This window comes from Schistocerca americana, chromosome 10 (genome assembly GCF_021461395.2).
Source record: "Schistocerca americana isolate TAMUIC-IGC-003095 chromosome 10, iqSchAmer2.1, whole genome shotgun sequence".
Classification (NCBI taxonomy): domain Eukaryota; kingdom Metazoa; phylum Arthropoda; class Insecta; order Orthoptera; family Acrididae; genus Schistocerca; species Schistocerca americana.
The window spans coordinates 48476807-48502630 of NC_060128.1; the positions used below are offsets into that span (position 1 = coordinate 48476807).

Sequence of the window (25824 nt, forward strand, 5' to 3'; positions counted from 1 at the left end):
CATCAGTAGTTAAATCTGCATTAGAATGTATTTATCTCTATGCCTTTCTCAATATGGCCAATAAAAATGCATTTGTAAATTTTGTTAACTGGGGAAAACTGGTTAAAACAAGTGACTGCGTGTACTCTGTTGTAGAATACTCAGAAACTGTTTCAGATGTTTGTGATTGCTGGGGATGTGCGACAGAAATATACACAGGCCAAGATTTTGCATTGTGTTAAAATTAAATTTGTAGATTACCCATTTGCTGCTCCTGCTCTTGGTCATCATTACCATTATAAAATTGGGATTGAGGACTTACATCAGACTCAACTTGTTTGTAAGATTGCATCCCTGTACTCCTGTACACGCTTAAAAACGTATGGAAAAAAAAGGCTGCTGAGAAAATTTTAAACAACAAATCAAGTATAAGGCAGAAGTTAAATAAACTCATATTGTTTAATCATGTATAGTGCTCAAATTGGAAAAGATTATGTATTGGGACATTTCATGCAGATGGGTGTGACATTTTGACAGATTTTTTAAAACTATTTTGTCCATAGATTTGTTGTTGTATAATGATGAACTTCAAAGGATGAATCACATTGAAGTAAAATTAACTCTTTACATCCTGTGTAGATATTGAAACAAAATTATAATTGTTTATTATATAAGCTTATTTTAAGATGTTTGGTGTTACAAAATATGCACTTGCATTGAAAACAGGTGATTTGTGTGAAATTAATTGTGTGAAATTAATGAAAAATCACAGAATGGGTGTGATCTAATGGAGTATGCAGTGGCCCTATGTTTCAAACAGTAATGTTTGTGGATACTCTGCAACATAAGAGCAATAAAATTGTTACTCTCTTAATTCTTGTTTTAAAATACTTCCTAGAATGAACACAATTTTCCAATTGATCGTAAGCATTCTTATTACTTTAGAACCATTCTAGAATAAGGGGGCCTGATTCAGGCAAAATCTAATTTTCTGAATTTTGTCTATATTTTGCTAGGAGGTCTTTCTATTATATTTTCCTGTGTTGAGGGAGGGGAAGAGAATGCAAATAATCATATAGAATTATCTTTATAGCACTACAAAGTACTGAATACAGTGATTACAGGTACACCTGGAAATCTAGGAAATTTCAAAAAATGGTTCAAATCGCTCTGAGCACTATGGGACTTAACATCTATGGTCATTAGTCCCCTAGAACTTAGAACTACTTAAACCTAACTAACCTAAGGACATCACACAACACCCAGTAATCACGAGGCAGAGAAAATCCCTGACCCCGCCGGAAACCGAACCCGGGCACGGGAAGCGAGAACACTACCACACGACCACAAGCTGCGGATTAGGAAATTTCAGTATTCATGTTACATGCCTAATTTTCATCAACATTTTCCTTAATTATACAGTTACACTTTTTGCTGATTTGAACTGTGTACTACATGTTAAAAAGATTTTGTTTGGTCATGGTAATAAAAGCATTTCTTTTTTGTCATATGTCCCATATGGAACTGAAATTATCAAGTTACGATGACAAAGGAAGGAATTAACATTAAGGAATCTTACTTCACAGAAATTATGTAACAATTGTTACACTTTTTGCAAGTTAACTTTAACATAAACCATTTAGTTTTCCATTAAGAGTGAAAGCAGTTTCACGAGTCACGTAAAGAACAAAGTTTCCCATAGGGAACTAAAGTATTTTACGTTTGAGTTATTGCAGACCCAAAGTATTGTGATCTTCATATTTCTATTTAAGAAAGTTTGTAACTCAAATTCACAGACATTTTGGAATCTGTACATACATGTGTGTAACAAGGTACTTTTCATGTGTCATGTGGAACCTTTAATTTTCCGGTTTAAATATAATTTATTTCATGAATTACCTTTAATACCAACAATGTCTGAATGCAATATTTACCATTTAGAAGAAGAAATATTAGTGTACAGAATAACAAACCTCATGAAAAATGCGAGAGATTGTAATGTACAGAACTTGGAATGGCTCTTTATCAGTAGCAGGTAAAAAGAAGGCTTCTATTAAATGTTCAACGAAACCAGTGAGTACCTCTTAATTCACCATACAGGTGATACAGTAATAAAAGAATTTACTTTTTTCAGAATTTCTGCTAAGTATTAAAAGTGTGAAGACCTATTCAATAAGTATTTGCTTTACCAATAACCTGTAGTACAAGCACACGTGTAAGCAGGTAATTAAGGGAGTCAAGACTTACGTTAAAATTAAAAATACTGACTGGTATTACTTGCTCACAAAACATTGTAGTTGCTGTACAGTTTATGCTGTAAGTGGTGTACCCAATGTGATTCCTGGAGGACATAATATTCTGTTATCCTATGGGAAGGCACTGCTACCACACCTATTGAAAGTAAGTTTTGCTGTGGAATAGTTGTATCAGACGTCTGTACCAGAAAACAAATCTCCACTGTGACACCCTCATGTTCTTGGTATGCTATTAGCTATTATTACAGGAATACTCTTCACATGGAGGAGGGCAGGGAGGGGGGGGGGGGGGAGGAGAGAGAGATGGGAGAAAATAATGTTCTTAGGAGGAGCGAGCTTTACAGCAGCATATGCTGTTAAAAGCATAGTGAGATTTTCTTTTTCATCATTTCCAACATTGTACACAACTTTCTTGCACTTTTATTTTATCACATTATTCCCTTGAGAATGGAGAAGAGAGAGGAAGAAGGGAGGGGGGGGGGGGGGGAGAGAGAGGGGGGGGGGGGGGGCGAGAAATTAAGCAAGCTTTCATAAGAACTGAAAACTCTACTTCTGTCATTTGTTATTTTCAAAATGTTACTCTCTTTCCAAATGCTGTTCTATTTCTTCAAACCAACTCTGAATTTCTCAGGTTATTACATATTATTTACTGTACATTATCCAGCAATACTTCTGTTGTTACTGGATAGTTTGTAATTTGGCACTACCTTTGTACCACTGGTATTGGCTAGTGTACTTTTGCAGATAAGAAAATCGACTGGACAAGAATGTCCTGTCAGTATAGGACAAATTCAGACAATATGGAACTTTTTACACTAAATTTGCAATATAATGTCACCCTTGCTTCACACAGATTGTAGCAGCCATTGGGGTACCTGTCTGGCCAGCTTCTGCAGCTTTTGCTTTCAGGTTTGTTTTTTGCTTAGGCCGTATCATGACAACCAGTCATTCCAGTGATTGACACCATGTCAAAGACTAGAACCTAGATTCACAGAAATAAAATTCCATGGTTGTAATTCATAGTGTAATTAATTTTGCTCGCTGACATGTTTTGAATTCAATTTTAAAATAAAACCATGGTACCAGTCATTATTTGGGTGTCAGACTGGAAAATTACAGTTTTAAGACATCCCAACCTTAAACTTAACAGCTGTGATCGATGTTATTTTCAACAAGTTCCTTCACTTCCTACATCATCATTGATCAGTCCAATGTAATATTATTACTACACTTAACTTCCAAATTATACCAGTCATGCATTTAAGAGGAGCCTTAACGTTGGCCTTTGTGTTTGTCTCATTTAAATGTATTTCTTGTCTCGTATCAAAGACTGAAGCACTGTCTCACTCACTCAGTTAAAATACACCCTGTCATGTACACGCGTTCATAAAATCATGGCATTTAAATTTCTGATCAAAGAGAGAGCCAAATTCGTAAGTGCATTTTGCAATTACAGTGTCAGCATATATGCAGATTGGTAATGCATAACTTCAGATAAAGAAAAATAAGTTTTTCCATTTATAACTAAGTAATACTTTAATAGTTCAGTAGTAATTTCTGTTGTCAGTAAAGATACCCCTAAGCAAACGATGTCAACTTTTTTTCAAGAGACGTCTTCACTGTTTTCCACACTTGATTTTTCCGAATTATACCTGCAGTTAAAAGCTTTGGCAACCAAGGTAATTTGTTGAGCTCCATTGAATCTTAAATAGTATTTTAAAACGGGCAAATAAGTAAAGCAGTCATAAAATTAATAGTGAATAATTTATAGGCCAGCTTGTCAAACTTCCAAAACACTCGAATTTAGGAATTTCATAGCAGAACTGTCACCGTTTTATCTCGCTAGATGAGAAACATTTCATTATGTTGATGTGTAGATTTCTAGAACATCCAATATAAAAGACTTATCAGGGCGTAGAACGAAAAACATTTTCATCCGTGTTTTGACACTTCGTTTTTCGCCAAATTCAGATATGGCGGACACTCAATGATATGATCTTTGGCCGGCACGCGCTAGAGCCATCTATCGGTAGGTCCGGTAGTTGAGCATCCCTCATTTCGCTAGCTTTAGACGCCTGTCTTTGTAGGGCACAAAGATAAATACTGGTACCAAAATCTCTGCGTCAGTAAATAAATTAAAAAAAAAAAAGTGGAAGACGAGCCTTTTTGCTCCGCCCAGAGTTTCGACCACTGCGGTTTGGTACATTATCCAACGAAGTAAATACAAATTCTGTATTGTTGATCTTCGAATGTAGCAGCATTTCAATGTACTACGAAAATCCGACTGGCAAGACTGTTTGGGATGTTTGTCAATATGGCCAACTCTACGTTCTGAATTTTTTCCTACCTGTGAGAAGAGATGGTTGCTAATAGGAACTTTTATGAATTGTGAATCACATGTAGTATTCTCTTCGCCATAAGATTAATACGAATATAAACATTTTGCCATGTATTGTTTCGTGTTTGCTACTATCACATTTAAATCCTGTCTGCCTAATAAACTACGAAACTAGAGTGAGACAACAGCAAACGCGGAAGAATATACATATCATGTCATGTTTATATTCGTATTATTCTTATGCCTGATAGTGATACAGTCAGAAATGAAGCACGGCAACTGACTAGATTTTTAAATCTAAGATGACTCTAATTTCTGTGCAGAATGTAATGAACTAAAGAGGCGTCTGCAAAGATTTTCAAACGGAGAAAAATTTTCGCTAAAATTTCGTTCAGAACATCATCTATCATACGCAGTCTATTATTTGGTTCTTGTTGATCATTATCAAAGAAAGAATGTTTCGCTAATGAGACGACTCCTCTCTATTTTTTATTTGTAAGCGGCGGTAGCGCGCACAAAAGCAAGCCACGCCGCGAGCGGCGACAGGCCGTAAACACGCACTATCAGAATGCGACAAACAATGCATGACACAGTACAGTAATGCATTTTCTGCTTAGAGTGACGTAAACACCTATAACAAAGAGAACGGCACTTATCAGATCAAAGAAAAATAAGCAATCAATTCAAACCAGACGAAGCACGTGAAAAAGGAAGGATATCCGTATAAATACGGACGGAGCGCGAGACGCGTAGCAATGGCTACCTGGTAAACCGTCACTGCTAAGCTTACGACTCGAACCAAACTACTGCAGCTGTATCGTCATTCATTCGACCTAAATTGTGTCTCATATTACAACTAGGCGAACTTTGTTTCGATTTGGAGGTGCGACCTAAAACTTTTCTCTCTCCTTGATTTTCGAGTCTCAAATTTCAGGTGCGGCTTAGATTCGGGAAAATTTTTTTTCCTTGATTTCGAGTCTCATTTTTCAGGTGCGGCTTAGATTCGAGTAAATACGGTACTGCTCAGCAGTGTGGGATCTGTACCAGATAGGGTCGATAGAAGAGATAGAGAAGATCTAACGGAGAGCAGCGCACTTCGTTACAGGATCATTTAGTGATCGCAAAAGCGTTACGGAGATGATAGATAAACTGCAGTGGAAGACTCTGCAGGAGAGAGATGCTCAGTAGCTCGGTACGGGCTTTTGTCGAAGTTTCGAGAACATACCTTCACCGAAGAGTCAAGCAGTATATTGCTCCCTCCTACGTATATCTCACGAAGAGATCATGAGGATAAAATCAGAGAGATTAGAGCCCACACAGAAGCATACCGACAATCCTTCTTTCCACGAACAATACGAGACTGGAATAGAAGGGAGAACCGACAGAGGTACTCACGGTACCCTCCGCCACATACCGTCAGGTGGCTTGCGGAGTATGGATGTAGATGTAGATGCAGATTTTTAACAGGGCCTGAATCTTATTAGCTGATAGTGACAAATATTCTGAAGCATACAGAATATCAGTGCACAGATAATCAGAATCATTCGAGCAAGGACAAGGGTGAAATAAACATGGCACTGGAGGTAACGGACAGGTGGGGCACACAGGAGGGGGGTCGGGGAGGCGGGAGGGAGCACAGCCCAGAGAGAGACAGCTGACGTACTGCCGCACTCACCACTTCCACCAGGTTGCTGATGCTCTGTGCCGCCCAGAGCTCGGGCGGCTTCCCCGAGGAGGGCAGCAACCAGAGCAGCGAGTCGGTCGACAGCGACAGCACCGACTCGCCGATCACCAGTGTCCCCGAGCCCATGCTGACGGTCCCTGCGGACGGCACGAATGTGATAGTCTTACGATATACGGGCTAATTATAAAGTCTGTGAAACATTTTAAAAAATCTTTACGGTAAACGGGTAAATGTAACGTAACAAATGCTACGGTACTCTGACACGAACTCAAAAGAACGAATTCGCAAATTGCCATTACGGTTCCGCGCCAGATGTAGAATACTTCGGAACGGATAAAAATTTATGCTGGACCGAGACTCGAACCCGGATTTTCAACTTGTCCCTGGGGGTCGCCTCGGCCACTTAGGCTATCTGAGGGCTCGGTCCGTCCACGAAGAGTGGGAAACTCGAGTTCGAGTCCCGACCCGGCACGAACTTCCATTTGTTCTGAAATATTGCAAAAACGATGCAGAACCGTTATCACAAATTGTGCATTCGTTCTAAATCGGACAGGCTCGTCGACAGTCGGCATAGTTTCTCGAATACTGCACTGCGACAAACTCTCGAACATTTTTTCAAATGTGGTACTCGGCTAGCTAGTTTGTAGAAATACCGATGAGGGCACCGTCAGTCTTTTTCGGTGAATACTGAGGTGAACAGGGCAGAGAATGCATTTGTGTGCTGCTATTGTGGCTTGTACAACAACTTGAACACTGACAGCAGAGATTTCATTTTCCAACAGGAGATTGCTCTCCAAGGTTTGCACAGCCGTTTGTGAGATAACACCAACACCGTCAGACAGACTGCATAGCCGTTGTCGACCCATCGCTTCTAGTATGACTGCTGCGGTTGACGGACTCGACGCCTCACAATTTTTCCTCGTGGGATATGTTCGGATACAGTGATTGCGTTCCACCTCTACCGTAGGATATATTACATGTATTCGCAGTTGCAAATATGGATAACTTTCAGCTGTATAATAGAATGACAACAATGAAAATTTGTACAGGACAGGGACTCAAATGCAGATTTTCCGCTTGTCGTCACTACCATTTGGCTACCCGAACACAACTCACAGCCAGACCCAAACTTCCGTATGTCGTCAACCGCGTGTCTACAACCTACACTCGTAGATCCATTATTTATATTCCTATACAGGGGAGACATTTTACTTGAAAGTCGTTTGCCCGGTGTTGGCAGATGAATACTACATTGTAGTGCAGTGACATGCACCTCTGAAGAAACTTTGCATCATAATTTGGAATAACATGGGCACTGCAAATTCGTATCGTACCTACCACAGGATGACGACAACTCGTGACCCTGCGCCCAGGTAACTGTTCCTAACATCACTCCCGATATGCCGGGTCGTTCACAGGCAGAACTGGACTACCGATTAGATGTGCACTGTGTGGCAGACAGTGGACAAGTGTGACATTTATATACCATACCGTTTGCTGCATTCTTCTTGGTCATCTACCTATACTGATTTTTTAAAGTGTTTTGTGGACTTTATAATTACACTGTATATTTTCTTACGTTATTAACACTAGCTTTCTGAGTAAATATTTCTCGTTCTGTCAAGAGAGAGAAAAAAGATTGAACTAAGCCAACATCGGATAATTGGTCACCCGGAGCTCAACTCGGGGGGAATAAACTGCAAAATGATAGTGACACACACACATAAAAAAATTTAAAAAAAAATAAATAAATAAATAATAATAATAATTATTATTTAAACTGAAATTTATAATATTGAAAAAGATGGTGTAAAGCCACAGTACTCACCGGAGTCAGTGATGACACTGGCTGCCACGAAGAATCCCGCCACACGGACATCATCGTCCGGTCGGTCCGGAGTGGCTGCGAGACGCCTCACCGCATCTGTGTGCTGCTGCAGCGGCTCCCGCTCCACGCAGCACCCGTCCCCGAGACTGGGCCCTGCGACAGTCGGTACACCGACTTGAGAAAATATTACCACAATGAAAGCATAGCACTTTAAACACATTGCTCAGAGTTAATAAATATTTTATTACTTCTTCTCCATTACAATGAGAGGCAGCCTATTTGTAATGGCCAGTTTTCCACCACTGAACCTGTGTCTATAATAGATACACTAGTCCAGAACAATGAAAACTAAGAAAACACTTGAGCTACTTCCAGGTCTTCTTCAAATCCAAAGCGTATCGAGTTTTCAGCCACAGCTAGCCATTTGAGGTCAGCGATAACAATATGCTGCACTCACTACGAGGCTCTCTTCTCCTGTGTGTTGCAACGTAACTCTAACAGCATTCAGTATTGGTGAATAGAATACGAATGATAAATAATGCTTAGAATACACAAATGCCACAGTGCGGTTTCAGTGGCACCGTCTATTGTTGACAAAGGCCTCAATGGCCAAAAGCTTTATTTGTGACAGTCTTTTTGTTGCACCTATCTGCGACTCAGCATCTCCGCTATATGGTGAGTAGCAGTTTTCCTTTTAATATTGTTAGAATACACAAATGTTTTATATTTGTGGTTAATCCTTTCATCCTCATTTTGATTTTTAGTTATTGTGGTCTTCAGTCCTGATACTGGTTTGATGCAGCTCTCCACGCCACTCTATCCTGTAAAAGCTTCTTCAACTCCCAGTACCTTCTGCAACCTACATCCTTCTGAATCTGCTTAGTGTATTCACCTCTTGGTCTCCCTATACAATTTTTACCCTCCACGCTGCCCTCCAATGCTAAATTTGTGATCCCTTGATGCCTCAGAACATGTCGTACCAACCAGTCCCTTCTTCTTGTCAAGTTATGCCAAAAACTCCTCTTCTCCTCAATGCTATTCAATACCTCCTCATTAGTTATGTGATTTACCCATCTAATCTTCAGCATTCTTCTGTAGCACCACATTTCGAAAGCTTCTATTCTCTTCTTCTCCAAACTATTTACCGTCCCATGTTTCACTTCCCTAAATGGCTACACTTAATACTAATACTTTCAGAAATGACTCCCTCACACTTAAATCTATACTCGATGTTAACAAATTTCTCTTCTTCAGAAACACTTTTCTTGCCATTGCCGGTCTACTTTTTATATCCTCTCTACTTTGACCATCATCAGTTATTTTGCTCCCCAAATAGCAAAACTCCTTTACTACTTTAAGTGTCTCATTTCCTAATCTAATTCCCTCAGCATCACCTGACTTAATTCGACTACATTCCATTATCCTCGTTTTGCTTCTGTTGATGTTCATCTTATATCCTCATTTCAAGACACTGTCCATTACGTTCAACTGCTCTTCCAAGTCGTTTGATGTCTCAAAGTTTTTATTTCTTCTTCATGGATTTTAATACCTACTTCGAATTTTTCTTTTGTTTCCTTTACTGCTTGCTCAATATACAGATTGAATAACATCGGGGAGAGGCTACAACCCTGTCTCACTCCCTTCCCAATCACTGCTTCCCTTTCATGTCCCTCGACTCTTCTAACCGCCATCTGGTTTCTGTACAAATTGTAAATAGCCTTTCCCTCCCTGTATTTTACCCCTGCCACCTTTAGAATTTGAAAGAGAGTATTCCAGTCAACATTTTTAGTTAAGCATTGTTATTTTCAATTTTTCTCTGTAATTTTTCCTTTTACTTATACTCTTTACTCATTAAATTCACAAACTAATAATGAAAACCAATAACAAGCATTCACATCACAGTGTATTCTTAACGGTTACTTAATCCATTTAATTTTCATAAAAAGACATATGTTTTGTTAAAGTCTTGTTTATTCTAATTCTTGTGGGTAAATGTTAAAGCTCTAAATAAATAAGGAAAATGTTGATTCAAAAGAATTGTGAGATCAGAATGGGAGACTGTGTAATTTGAGGGGGGAAAAGTCACGATCAAGACTTTTGGTTTTAAACTATGAAATGTCACATAACTTGTAATAAGAAGTCTGTCAGGAAATTAATTGAACTGTAAGAATCTAACTATATCTTAATTTGTAAAAAAGTAAAATGTAAGTCAACAGTCTCGAAGTCGTATCAGCAAACGTGGATTTGATAGTTTTCCTCGTGTCAGTAACGTGTTATATTTTGTACTGCATTATAACAAAGAAGATCGGATTATAATTTGCACGTTAACTGAAAACAACAATTACGGAAAATTGCAAACTTTGTTTGTTGTAACTGGAATGAAAAAATTGCAGAAATATACAAATCCCAACTCGGTCACTGGATACGACTAGGACCTCTGACACATTTCTTCAGTATAGAAGATAAGTACCAATGTTACCACTTACGCAACAATATCAATTTCATTGCTGGAACACGGTAATACATACAATACTTACTAGAATGTTTTGCCAATAGACTCAGTGGCCTAGTTAAAGTTTTTAGAATATTTAAAAATTCAGTTAAATTTCTGATGAAACTGTGGTGTGCGTACTGTAAGACCTTCGGTACACACACCATCAGATTATTTGACTCGTCGCTCTAACGAAGTAGGCGAGTCTCAGCAATATGTCTCGTGGTCTTATCATGGTGTGTTTATCTTCTGCCGTTAGGTCAGACGATAGAAATGCCACTTGCACGCTTAGAGTAGCAGATTGACGGTGACCAACTTTAAACAGAACTTGATTAATTTTCACACACATTTATTAAAATTGTAACAAGCATAAACATTACGTAACTTGATTCTGGATGCTATTTACAATTGACAATCTGAAGTTCCTTTGGTCTTGGTACGTTAATCTTATTCTCACATATCTCTGATACTTGACAAAGTGTCTATACGTTTATCTTAATGGCTATGTACAGGAATATGATAATCTTCTTAGGTGCAGACTGCAACTTGACTATAGACTGGTACAGACTAATGCAGACTCGTACAGACTAATGCAGACTGACTAATCGGAGGTCTGTACACTTGTTATAATACCATGTGCATTCAGGTATCACTGCGCGAGAGTGATCCGCGAGGAGAAAAGATTCTACGTTAGCAGCAATCTCATTGGCTGCGTTACATATTAATACGTGGATCGGCGGTAGCAGAATTTGGTCCGTCTCTATGGCAGCGCCATCTCGTAGTGCGGAGATGGACGAGCACTGCGCCTGCACTGTTGTGCTTAGCGGGGCGTGCTCTAGTGGGAAAGCTGTGTACGCGGCGCTGACTACGTGAAACTATGTACACAACAGAAACAATTCGGTATTTACGTTTGAGTGTACACAGTGGACTCACAGCACTCCACTCGCCACCTAGATGTGGCACCCACAATGCCCCCACTCTCGACACGCACTGGCGAACCGGGCACACGTACGACTCGATAAGCCGTCTACACGTATCCTGCTCACTGTTTTCAGAACTAAAGTAAGTGACAACTGTCGGGTTTCTGGTCGAGGGGAGGTGGGCAGTAATTTTGAAACGGTGACGTTCTGTTCACGTGCCAACACGGTACGTGCACGTGAGTGATGTCAGAAACAAACTACAACAGTCGGCGAAACACTGCAGCCGAACAGCTCGCCAGCCGAGTGAGCCGGGGGGAGACAGACCGGACTCGCTCCTGCTGTGATGGCTCGGCGAACCCCGTCTCGCACGGAGCTTCAGAGCTCTAAAGTGGACAGGTCTGCCTCCACCGGTGCCAGCGATGCTGATTCCGTACCGACGGTCCAGACTCGCACCTGTTCGGCAGTACCAAACCCAGAATGTCCCCGATCGGTAACGGGTGACTTCCGATCCAGTCCGTTCCACAGGACAGACACACGTCTGTTGCACGACCTGCTACGAATGTCGGAGACCGAACACTGTGCCACGACTGCCAAAAGCAGTGACCCGGTCTGGGAATCGTGACATTCTCTGAGGCAACTGGTAAACAAATTTTTTAAAGAATTGACCTTCCCTGTGAAAAACAACTTTAAATGTCTAATTACTTCATAAATGAGTTAAAGTATTAAATATTTGACTTTAAGCATCCGAGTAAGAAAAATTTTAGGAAAGGTCTGAAATTATGCTCGAAGTTTTTTGGGAGTCACTAAGTGCTCTCACTACCGAACTCCGGATGAATACGAACTGAGCAACTCACAATCAGTTTTAAGCAAAAGCAGGGTTTCACACACCTCAATTTGTAAGGCACCGTATCTCCCGAACAGCGTGTCATACGCTGATAGAATTTTGCAGGTACGTTAAATCGTGCAGGGAAATACTGCCCTGTCACCCGCAGACATTGCCGAGACAGAGTAGCTCGCGTGCCTCGATGGTACAGACAGCTGTACCATAGCTACGACCACAGTGGAGGGGTATCTGTGGAGAGGCCAGACAGACGTGCGGTTCCCAAAGAGCGGCAGCAGCCTTTTTTGTAGTGGCGAGGGGAACAGCCTGGACGACCCCCCCCCCCCCCCCCTCCCCCTCCCCTGCGGGTCCAGGGTAAGAATAGGCCTGACGTATTCCTACCTGTCGTAAGAGGCGACTAAAAGGAGTCCCTCCCCCTCAAAGGGGTAGTTTGCGCCTGCGTCCGGAGACAGACGGTTCAACGACTTACATTTGTGGTCATTTTGGTTTTTCGCTTATTCTGGTTTCTTCCTTCTTTGTTTGTTTCCTTCCTTTGTCCTTCTCCCCCTCTCACTGTCTTTCTTCCTTTTTACCTTACCTTCTTCTCCTTGCCTTCTTGTCCACCCTACGGTCTCCGCCTCGGCATTTGAGACAGTCTGTCCTTCCTCTCCCTCTCTCCATTTTTTTTCCCTATTCTTCTTTCCTCCCTGTGCGTGCCGGAAGGCTGACCCACGCGTTCGCACGCGTAGCTGGTGACGGGGTAAAGCTTAATTCCCCGCCCTGGGTAGACAAGTAGGGCCCGTGCGTACCCCCTGGTAAAGGCCAGGCCCGGGAAGGTGTGATTGCCCGAGCTGACACCTTCCGACTGTGCCGATTGGTCCCTCCGTCCGTTTCTCGGGAAGTGTGACCTGAGGTGTAAACATTCACCTAAGGCAGGAGCGCCCTCTGAGAGGTTCCCCACGAGGAAGGAGCGTGCCATTGGAGACACTGGAAATCTGGGATTCATCCGCAATGGATCTCTGTTCTTCTCTCTCGACTTCTGCCCAAAAACGGAAACTTGACCAGTCACCAGTGACAAAAGTATTACTGTCTGCTCCAAAGTTCCTCGTAATTTCTAGATTTGAGGACGGAAAGGATTTTTCATCTGTCAACCCTTTCGTTATTCAGGAGGGCGTAGATGCCATAGCTGGACCTGTCAAGTCTTGTACCAGGATGCGTAACGGTACCTTGTTGTTGGAAACTGACTTCGTAATGTCAGCTGACGTGCCTTGCTGTGCCGATATTGTGAATGGTTGAAAATGAGGAAAAACTACAGCTGTTACTTTTCAAAATTTAAAAATTTCAAATTTGTGGCGAGCTCCTACAGGAGCAAACATTACTTTTCCTGAGGACGCACAGCTCTACTGTCGAGTTACGACGGCATCTCTCGGGTAAAATATTCCAGAAGTAAAATGGTTTCCCATCAGATCTCCAGGCAGGGACTACTCGGGACAGTGTCGTCATCGGGAAAAATGAAATTCTACCAATCTGAGTGTAGACTGTTAAATCTCCTTATTGGGTAGGCAGCTTAGAGAATTTGAAAAGGAGAAAGGACACAGTAAAGTCAGATATGGTAGGGATTGGTAAGCTTGGTGCCAGGAGAAATCTAACTTCCGTTGAGGTGAGTACAGAATTATAAACACAAAATCGAATAGAAGTAATGCAGAAATAAGCCTAACAATAGAGATTAAAACAGCAATGCGGGTAAGCTGCTATGAGCAGCACAGTCAATGAAGTATTGCAGCCAAGATAGGAAGCTGACACCAACCACAGTAGTGCAAATTTATATGCCAAATAGCTCCACAGATGACGAATAGACTGAAAACTATAGGTTCAATAACTCACGGTTGCCCAATACTGACACAAATTATTTACAAAAAAATGGAAGAACTGGTAGAAACCGACCTTGAGGAAAATCATTTTGAATTCTGGAAAAATGTCAATACATGCGAAGCAATACTAAGCCTATAACTTCTGTTAGAAGTTGACTGGATTACACACTTTAAATTTCTAAAGGAAGCAGGGGTAAAAAATAAGTAGCGAAAGGCTATTTACAACTTGTAAAGAAAACAGATGGCAGTGATAAGGGTTGAAGGGCGTGAAAGCGAAGCAGTGCTCGAAAAGGAAGTGAGAGAGGATTGTAGCATATCCCTGATGTTATCCAATCTGTAAGTTGAATAAGCTGTAAAGGAAACCAAAGAAAACTGCCGTAGGAATTAAACTTTAGGGAGAAGTAATAAAACTTTGAGGTTTGCTGATGACATTGTAATTCTGTCAGAGACAACAAATGATTTGGAAGAGCAGCTGAGCAGAATCATCAATTTTGAAAGGAGGGTATGAGAGAACATCAACAAAAGTAAAACAAGAGTAATGGAATGTACCTGAATTAAATCAGGTAATGCAGAGGGAATTAGGCCAGGAATTGAAACACTACAGAGAAGATTTACTACACGGGCAGTAAAATAATGTACAACAGTCAAATTAGGGATGATATAAAGTGTAGAATGGCAATGGTAAGAAAAGAATTCCTGAGGAAGAAAAATTTGTTAACACCAAATATAAATTTTAATTATTAAGAAGTTTTATTGAATGCATTTGTCAGTACAGAAGTGGTATGTGGACAATAAGCAGTTCAGACATGTAAACAATAGATGCTATCGAAATGTGTTCACACAAATAATAAGGATGTGCTAAATAGAATTGGGAAGAAAAGAAATTTTGACACAAATTGAGAAATCGAAGTGACTGTCTAATAGGGCACATTCTCAGACATCAGAAAGGGATCACCAATTTAGTACTGGAGGAAAGTGTGAGCGGAAGAGGAGGGGGGGGAGGGGTCAAAATGTCAGAGGAAGATCGAGATATTAATGCAGGAAGCAGGTTTCGGCAGTTATTCGGAGATGAAAAAGCGAAAGAGTAGTGTGGAGAGCTGCCTCAAAACTGTCTTCAAGCAGAAGACCACGAGCACAACAACAACAACAGGTAGGTATTGTATGCAAAGTGTATTGTGACTAGAACTATTAGCAGGGATAAAGAGGTAATAAATTAAAATATCATGCCCGATGCTGCCATCTTACTGTACAAAAAGCAGAAATATAGTAAGCCATGAAACATTCCCATCATTTTGTGAAGAAGTTTCCAAAAGGTTTGAAATTACATGTAAAGTTTGTCAGAAGTGGCTAAGTGCTTTCGACATCAAACACTGGGTGAATGAAGCTCCGTATTTGTGTGCAATCAGTTAGGAAGCCTCAATACAAACACACAGTTTGTAACTGTAATAACTAAGATTATTATCTCTTTGTGAGTAGATTATGGCAACTTTAAATGCGAACATTTTTAGGTTAGGCTTTACCGTGACTGTTTACTGACATTAAATGAAACAACAAGTTCACTGTTACCAGTCACCGGTGACTGGTAACAGTGAACTTGTTGTTTCATTTAAGATTATGGCAAAATTTTAAATTTGGTCAATACTTGTGGCAAATACAGAAAATCAATTTTTGCTGCCCCTATGCTGCAACTGGTGCCAGATTCTGGGGCAGAACATTATTAATATAAATTAATCTACATACAAAGCAGTGTTCACTGATTTGGTTGCAAAACTTTCTCCCATTTTTTTCTGTTTACACGGGAACATTATACAGATGTTTGTCTGCTCATATGTTCATTATACACAGTCCAATCACATTAATGTGACCATTTGTGATGAAGCAAACTGGGATCTCTTTTCCTCCTCTCTTGTTCTACCTCCTTAAATTCATTTTATTTTCATTTTTGAGTAATTACTATTAATATACATGAGTATAATCTGCATTTTCACAAGACAGAAGGGTTGGCCCTCGGTCTTAAGAAATATACCACCAGATCTAATTTTGTGCTTAGTTTTGTGTATGTGATTAATTTCCTAATTAATTTTAACCATTCCTAGCTAATACTTTTGTTATAAGGTGAAATCAGTAATTGTTTTGTGATTTAAATTCTATTGTTGACATATGAACAAATATAAATTCTGTACTAATTATAAATATTTGTAAAAAGAACTGCTAGGATTCTTAAAGTATTTATTTGGCTCTACTCAAAAACATGTTAGCAGAGTCAGTCCTTAATTAATTCCACAATAATTACCAGGTTTGTTAGAAGTACTGCTTGCATAAGTGTATCTGTTAATTTCATTATTTAAACAAATAATTCAGCATAGCATTTGTGGTAGAAGAAACTGTTAAAAAGAGGGAGTTTTTCTATATATTCAGTTAATTGACAAGTTATGTTTTAATTGTAATTTCTGTAAACTGAACATTAAACAACGTGTAGTTTCAGTGCCTATTACTGCGAGGATATATAAAGCCCTGATTTTTGGTCCCAATACAGTCAGTCTACGGCTGATTTTCAGCTGAGAAACCGGTATCAGTTAGATCGACAACAATTGCGTCAACTTAACCGTGAAATAAATGTAACACAAATAGGCTATGTGTTAAAACAACGACAGTGTCCATTCGATAGGGTCACACGTACTGTATTATTCTGCAAGAGCTGTGTGGTTAGGTTTTTACTGCTCATAGACATTGAACAATAAACTATTTCAGCAGTATGCCGACGTTTGCCTGCAAACTAGTAATGAGGCTTATCAAAACTTAATCAACAGTGAACTGGGGTTGTGAACAGTGAAAGTAAAGAACTGTGAAAAGCACCTGTGCAACTGTTGGCTACATCATTTACAATAGTCAGTGTCAAACTTACACCACCCATTCTTCAGCCAGTAAAAAATGCCGTATGTCGACACCGAGGACATAAAATGGGCAAATTTTACACACTGTCTACCCCGATGTGAACTTGCAATAATCGCTTACTGATGGCACGTGGCAGTACTAGCAGTGCAGGAGCGATGTGGCACGGAGCGATTTACCTGATGACGAAAAGGGGTCAGTCCGAATGAAGTGGTCCAATAAAAATTAAGTTGGTTGCTTGAACATTTTTAAATATTTTAATTTTTTAATTTGTGATTACCCTATAATTGAGAAGTTAAAACAGTTTTTTTTTTTAAATTTCGTTTGTAAGCGCGCGACGATGTTTCAGTTTAGAGACGCTAACAAAAATATAAATATCTCTGCACTGGGTTAAGTTACAACATTGCAATTGACATGACTGTTTTTCTAAAAGTGTCCACTACAACATTGTCTATTACAGAAAATAGCCTAAATTAAAAAATAACCAGTCAAAATGACCTCCAAAGTTTGGTATCCAAATTTTAAAAAATCCACTTTTTAGGCCCAAAAATAACAAACAAGAAGTGATTTATGAGAGTCTATTTTTTTTCGATAGTTACATATCATACACTACTAGCAATATGTAGAGCAAGAACACTGACAAATGTCTCCTTACTTTTTTATGAATTTTTGAAATTTGAAAATTTTAATTTTTTGTGAAGTTTGGGATTAGTTATCTCAGGTGGGACTGAATACAAAAATATGATTTTTGCACAGTTTGTACACCTATATGATAGCACCATACTGTGAAAATTTCAACATTGACATTCGACAAGATATGAATTTTTGAAAATGAGGAGATAATTCACATTATTCTACAACTGATCTTATGGCTGTTGCCTATTATTCATGTGTGATATTGGTGGGGTATAATCAATTACCATCGAAGTAAGGTACTGAATTATATGTTTATATTATTTTGACATATTTAAAATAAATATTTTCAATTAACATCCTTCGAGATGCGACTGTTCGTAAAGCTGGTGGTGAATGTTAAGAACACTTATTTCTTCAGACAGCTTATGTGATGTAGAATAAGACATCCCAGTTGCTGTGGTAAGTTCGAGCACTGAAAGTTTCCTTAAAACATTTTTCATTGGTATCCAAACTTTGACACTAGTAGATTTTTTTTTTTGTTTTAGGGTGCAAAACTGCGACGGTCATTAGCGCCCGGTCCGTGACTTAGGAAAAGGTAAAAAAACCAAACTGGAAACCAGCAGTAATGCTGGTATCTGTATTATTAAAGCATGATTCCAAGTCCTTTCTAATTTTGTCTGAAATTTGTTGTACCTTATTTTCAATAGCTGCTTTTCTTTTTCTGCTACTTAATTTTATTATATTCGAAGCAGGAGATACAAACAAGAACAAGCAAAATCCAATATGCTAACAGCTTCCTCATTAGGAATATAAATGTCATTAACAAGGTTACATGATTCTGGTTCTGGAGTCATAACAAATATTTTAGAGTAACAATTTGGGCACAGGGAAGTTCCAGGAATCACATTATGTTTCACTTGGGAAGCTGTTTCACATAACAAGGACAAATGTTCAACTTTTATTTCCCTCAAACCTTTGTTAATAGGCTTTTTATGAACTTTAAGCGGATCACAGCACTTTCTTCCAAAAATTTGGTTGTACTTCAGGATATGTTTCTTCTCATGATACTCACACACTGATGTTACAGAAAAACTTACTCAAAATTTAAACAAAGTTTGTCTCACTTCGTCAAAGTCATTGACATTTTTCAAGTTTTTTGAAACTGAACCGTAAACTTTTTGTGACACATTTCACTTGCTACGCGTCCAACAGAGCACTGCTCATCCGTGTTATTGCATTCCAGTTAATCTCTCAAAATTAATTACAAATTACACACAGACAGAACACATAACAAATTCTACACTCTCGATGAAGTATGTACATCCACTCTAACAGAGGTTTCAGAACAGACTAACTACAACAATGCCACACCCAGCAATAATGTACTTCTTTATTGACAACAAACCTAAATGTAAATGGGCATTTTTATTACCACAGAACAATAGCGAAAGCTCCTATTATTTAATATTGCATTATTAAAAATAATTAAACTAAATGAATATTGGGTGATTGGGTGATAGTGTTAACTAAATAAATGTCACAATTAAATTGTATTACAATGAAACAATAAACCATTTAAATAGGCAACAGACATAAGATCAGTTGTAGAGTAATGTGAATTATTTCCCCATTTTCAAAAATTCATATCTTTGTTCATAGTCAGTTATCAATGTTGAAATTTTTACAGTACATTGCTATCATATAGATGTACAAACTGCGCAAAAATCATATTTTTATATTCAGTCCCACCTGAGGTAACTAATCCCAAACTATAGAAAAAGTGAAAATTTTCAAATTTCAAAAATTAAAGAAATTAAAGAAACATTTGTCAGTGTCTTTGCTCTGTATGAGGCTAATAGTATGTGATATCTAACTATAGGAAAAAATAGTTACTCGTAAATCACTCCTTGTTTGGTATTTTTGGGCCTAAAACGTGGATTTTTGAAAATTTGGATACCAAACTTTGGAGGTCATTTTGACTGGTTATTTTTGAATTTGGGGAATTTTCTGTAACAGACAATGTTGTAGAGGACACTTTTCTAAAAACAATCTTGTCAATTGCAGTGTTGTTACTTAACCCAGTCCAGAGATATTCAAATTTTCGCTAATGTCCCCAGACCGATAAATCGTCGCATGCCTACAAATAAAAATGGCCGTCATCCAGTAAAGGTGCAAGATAAATTATTTTAAAAAACTATTTTAACTTCTCAAATATAGGGCAATCACAAATAAAAAAATTAAAATATTTAAAAATGGTCACTGGACCACTTCATACGGATCGACGCAAAGGGCACCGCTCTCGGGCCGAGGCTCAAAGCATTTCCGAAACAACTAATTACATAAACTGGCTGCACACCACCGTGGTCAAAATACATCACACACGGCATAATGGTGCAATCCCAAACTGGTGCTGGGGCAACAGTGGTCCACCACGGGCCACAGATGACAGAGGTAACCGCCGGCTGTGAAGATGTGCAACTGTCGAGCATCTGACTGCCCAGACCGACCGCCGTGTCTCCTCGATCGTCCGTACAGATGTCTGCAGTCCGTGCACCAGTGCCGTCTATCGTCCGTCGATGACAGAGGCCGGAATTCGCACACCTGTACCGCAGCTGGACGTCCACCGTGTGGTGACAGGTGGTCTTTTCAGACAAATCACATTTTATACTCGAGCAGACAGACGGCCACCACCTGAAGGCAAAGGGTCTAGGCCAGAGAGTGCAGCATCAAGCCCAGGTTACACGACGAAACGACGTCGTGGACGACTGCGCTACTGGCCGATGAGCACGCACCGTGCGTTTACGTTACTTGTCGGTGAAACTAAACACTTTCGGCGTGTTCCAAATTTGGCGACACGAGTTGCACAAGTTTTGAGGTTACAGACAAACTGAAATATGAAGTGGGGAATGGAAAATAATGTTCGCTTTTTGGATATCTGTGATTTTGTGGGATTTCAGTGATGCCGATTACAAAAATAAGTGACATATTGCTGCTCCTGAGACCGTCGAGTGCAATCGGAACACAGACGATTTGACAATATCTGAGTTGCGGGGCAAAATTTATTGAATTAGGAGCACATATACAACTGAATTAAGCAAAATACGAGCAAATGTAATTCTAGCTGTGGAAATGCTGTCGTCTACGAGACTAAAATCCCGTCGTTCGAGCTGGCCGACTACTCGACCGACTGCCCAGGCACGGCTGACTGCGGCACTGGAGTCGGTACCCTCCGGAACGACACAGACTCTCTTCCCGATGTCTCGCCGAGGTCCGTGCTGCGAAAGGTGATTATTTGAATTGGGCTTTTGACAAGTGGTCGTATTAATTTAACAGGGCAGTGTATAATAATAACTGTATAACTTTTTTCACATTCGAATTGACTCTCGACGGAATACGAGTTAACGATCAGAATCGTTTCCTCTGTAGTCCTCGTTCGTCTGCAGCTTCGATGTCTCGGCAGTATATCTCGGGCCCGTCACACGGTGTCCACCCGATCTTCTCACGGAGGATCCCTTCGTCTCCCGAGTTCCTTTCCCAGCTTACAGCCTCAGTCATTTTTCTCCATTTGCCTAAATTCATTCCTACCTGTGACCTTTGTCCTCCAATTTATTTAAGATCTTTATCACATTCTTCGAACTGTCCTAATCTTTTTGCCTTCGGCCTTATAAAATTCCAGGTTTCCTCCGTTAGACAAACGTCGGTCATTCTGAAGGTGTCGTCATTGAGCGACTGTCTTTTCTTTTTAGTCAATGATGTTACTGGTTTTGTCTTTCTGTACAGTTCCTCATCTGACCTCAAACGTAGTGCCTGTTAATCTGCCTGTTGTCTAAAATCTCCTTTAATATCCTGTGATCCTTTTTGACTAATATGTCAATTAGTCCCGATCTATTCAAATTCTTTGCAGCATATAACCCTTCTGGTTTGACAACCGTACCACAGTTTATTAACTTGGCACCAATGTTTAGTGACTTCTATAACAACAAGCTTTTCATCAGGTGGTATGCTCCATCCAATTTTCAGATCCTGAGATTCATTGGTTCTGGTTCTAAGCCATTCTGTTGGGTTATCTCCTAGGTATCTAAATTGCTTCAGATGATTAATCATTCCTTTTATTACATTACACTTCCCTTCTACCGTGAACTTGTTTTCGAGTGTGCAGTATTTTAATTTGATGTAAATCTTTGTAGTAACTTAACTAAATGTGATGAGTAAAATGGAAGAGCTATACCAGAGGGAGAGAGCAGATGATATATCAATAGTCGAGGAGTTGGAGAGACTCTGTGGACTTAATGAACACTGATTCAAACAGTATGAGCCTTGTGCAATGATACAGGCCACTCTGACAATTTGTACATAGGAAAGCCGTGACTGGTGCTTGACTAGACTGAGTTCTCTGTTGTGATGCAAATTGCAGAAACTAATGTGTTTTATATTGTAAATAGTCTTCATGTGAAGACTATTTACAACACATCAGCAGGGAAAGGTTGAAGAGTCATTTGTTTTATATTGTTTCAATTGCAAGACAATAAATTTCATGTACATTAAGACAAAAAAGATTATAAACCAAGTTAGATGGTTTTCTACACATGAATGTTAACTGCCAAACCGTGAGATCACGGCTGTGACACACATGGCTCAAAAATGGACATACGGTGTTTTCATATTCGGCCAGTTGATGTGATTCTGCACACTTTAAAAATAATCAACCTGACAGTAATAATTGTATCTTGTGTTACTACAGTGCAAATGCAAACATAAAGAAATACACGAATGATGTTACATTTTCGTAATGCCAAAGAGCTCTCTGCCTGCATAGCCTCTGAAAGCAATTCAGGCTATTTGGTGTGACGTCACGTGTGCTGGACTGCTGTTGAAATTGCTCGTCAATATTTTATAAGGTTTGTCTTCAGTTACTTATTTTAAAGTTTGTTTGTGTTAATATTTGCTGTAAAAGTAACTTCTTCTGGTGTTACTGGCTCGAACGGTCTGTTGTTCGTCAATGTGCTTACATTGTTCATCTCGGCCTCACGCCTCAGTAGTGTGCTTACATTCTGCGGCACGCAGTGCGACTGTAGCAGTTATAAAGCTAAGTGCTGTCAAACTTATTTGTGCGCTGTTATACAGTTATTAAAGTTAATAGTTTTCAGTGGTGTTTTGTGCCATTTATGGCGGAATAACGATTTAATAAACTTTTGGAAACGTTCGCTCGCTCTGTTTATTAGAGTTTTCTGTGCATTCAAGTCATTTAGTAAATTTCGAGCTTTAGTTTTCAGCTCACATTTCTTGTTGTTTCTAGTGAAATATTTCAGTAAAATTTTCACTCAGTGTTTTAGCTTCATTGAGTGGCCATTTGGTTGGTTTTGGCTAGTAGTATTGTTGGTATTGGTATTAGCTGTGGTGTAGTAGGATTAATACAAGTGGCTGCTTCCTTAGTAGACAGAGACTTCCGAGACTGCTATCGTTAATTCTATAAATAGTTCTATTGCTGTAAATGAACTTTGGTAATGTAGATGTATAAATTTTTTTTTGGTAACTGTAAAATTTTACCACGAGTGAGAAGTGTAAGCTCTGTCGTAGGTTTGTGAGTAGTGTTTTATGGTGTGGGATTTGTTCACAGCATTTTCATTGGGGAGAATGCAGAGGGGAAGCCAGTGGGCATTCTAGCAGGATATTCTCCTGGGGAATGCAGAATCGGTAGTAGAAATAAGTTGATAGAGGAGCAGGAGAATAAGATCTGTGCCCTTCAGGTGCAGTTACAATGCGCAAAGGAGGAACTAGATAGGTTGAGGAGAGTGAGGAGTGGTGGGGAATGGGAACTGGCAGTTAGCAAGAAGGCAGCTAGGAAGAGGAGGTATTCAGACAGTTATACTTTGTGTATATGCAATAGATTTGACCAACTATCAGAGTTGAGTGGAGAGGAGTCTCGTGTAGCTGTAGATGCAGGGAAGTTGCAGCAGCCCTCAGCAGTTAGGAGGCCTAGGTCAGTTGCAAAGTCTAACAGAAAGAAGAAGGTTCTGCTACTAAATAGTTCGCGTGGTAGATGGAGGATCAGGTAGTGACAGTGGGTGGAGCAGGGGACAGTCTTGATAGGGACGGGGAATATGATGTCAGTGGTGACTTGGTGAAGATAGCTACTCAAACTTGTGGTACTAACGTGCATGTCGTGCAACTGTTTCAGTGTCACGATCGGCCTCACCTTAATGCGGCTGTTAGGCGCGTTAACGTTGGGCTGGGGAGGGCGCTGATGGCAGAGGGAATGGGTCACATCTCAGTGGTGCCAGTTGGGTCTATCGGTAGATCGGGATTCACTAGGCGTGGCCTGCACCTCAATAGGAATGGGAAGGGGAGACTGGAAAAGCTTACAGGTGACAGTGTAGTGGGTGGTGCTGGTGGTGGTAGTGGTATCACTCATGGAAAAATTCCTGTAGTAGTTGGTGTTAGAGATGCACCTTTTTTAGATTGAAGTCAGCTGAGAGGTACACCTGCTTAAGAGAAGTCCCTCTAACTAATGGCTCACCTTCAGAGGACATAATGCTTCCAAATAGAGAAGGAATTAGCATATTTCATCAAAATATAAGAGGTATTAGAGATAAAGTTGGTGAACTGCTTATAGATGTTGACTCTGAAATTATTGGCATATCGGAGTACCACTTAAATAATTTGACAATTCAGAGGCTTCCTCTTGCCAGGATACAGATTAGCTGGCTGTTTTTCAAGGAGTTCCTTGCGGGGCGGGGGGTGTGGCTATGTACGTAAAAAACAGTATTCCATTCGAGTCCACAGACATATCGTGGCACTGCACTGAACAGATATTTGAATGTTGTGCAGGGGCAGTTGAATTTAGTGAAACTAAGTGTTGTGGATTGGCAGGAGCCAACCCACAGAGTTTGGAGGAAGCCGAAAGGCACGTGTTTAAGCTCACGCAGGCTGGCGTGAGGTCTGGAACAGTTAAAAGGAAATGAGAACTTAGAAAATGGACGCAGTTGCTGTAATACTTAACTTTAATCCATTAATGTTGAACGTAGCTCTTGTCTGTATATTATTTACAATATCAATAGTAACTGATAACGGTGCCTTGCTGGGTCGTAGCAAATGACGTAGCTGAAGGTTATGCTAACTATCGTCTCGGCAAATGAGAGCGCATTTTGTCAGTGAACCATCGCTAGCAAAGTCGGCTGTGCAACTGGGGCGAGTGCTAGGAAGTCTCTCTAGACCTGCCGTGTGGCGGCGCTCAGTCTGCAATCACTGATAGTGGCGACACGCGGGTCCGACGTATACTAATGGACCGCGGCCGATTTAAAGGCTACCACCTAGCAAGTGTGGTGTCTGGCGGTGACACCACACTAAGTTTCTAATTGTTGTTGTTTATAGGTCCCCTAACTCCGACTTCACAGTATTTCTGCTCAAGCTAGAGAGGGTTCTTAATTCACTTTGTAGGAAGTACCAGAAATTAGTTATATGTGATGACTTCAATATAAATTTTGTATACGATGGTTCAAGAAAAACGATAGTGGTAGATCTCATAAATTCATATAATCTGATGCAGGCTGTGTTTTTTTGCAACGAAGGTGCAGGGGAACATTAGCACAGCCATAGACAATATTTTTATTCATTCTTCATTACTAGATGGGCAATCTGTTAGGAATAGAGTGAATGGCCTTTCAGAGCATGATGCACAAATCTTAACACTAACAGGCTTTAGTACTCAAACAAATGTCACATTTAATTACAAACTATGTAGGAAAGTTAATCAAACAGCAACAGAGAGTTTTTTAAACCTTGTCAAGGAACAAGAGTAGCAGGATGTTTATAGTGCCGATAACATAGATGATATATATAATGCCTTCCTTAACACATTTCTCATTCTCTTTGAGAGTTGCTTTCCATTAGAATGTTCTAAATGAGGTACTCACAGCAACAGGCAGCCTGAGTGGCTGACTAGTGGGATAAGGATATCATGTAGAACTAAGCGGGAATTATATCAAAATGTTAGAAGTAGTCACAATCAAGCTACAGTAGCCCATTACAAACAGTACTGTAAGGTGCTTAAAAATGTTGTTAGGAAGACAAAGAGTATGTGGTATGCAAATAGAATAGCTAATTCACAGGA

General features: G+C 39.9%; 1 protein-coding gene across 1 annotated transcript in view; it reads right to left on the reverse strand.

Annotated features, from left to right (window-relative positions):
* The window catches only part of LOC124552655 (serine/threonine-protein kinase 11-interacting protein), a 277366-nt gene that overhangs the window by 9813 nt on the left and 241729 nt on the right, over positions 1–25824 (reverse strand). Inside the window, exons 19-20 of the mRNA XM_047126981.1 lie at positions 8085–8237; positions 6248–6393 (exon numbers count right to left, since the gene is read on the reverse strand). Coding sequence (XP_046982937.1) covers positions 6248–6393; positions 8085–8237 — 299 coding nt within the window. The remainder of the gene's footprint in view (positions 1–6247; positions 6394–8084; positions 8238–25824) is intronic.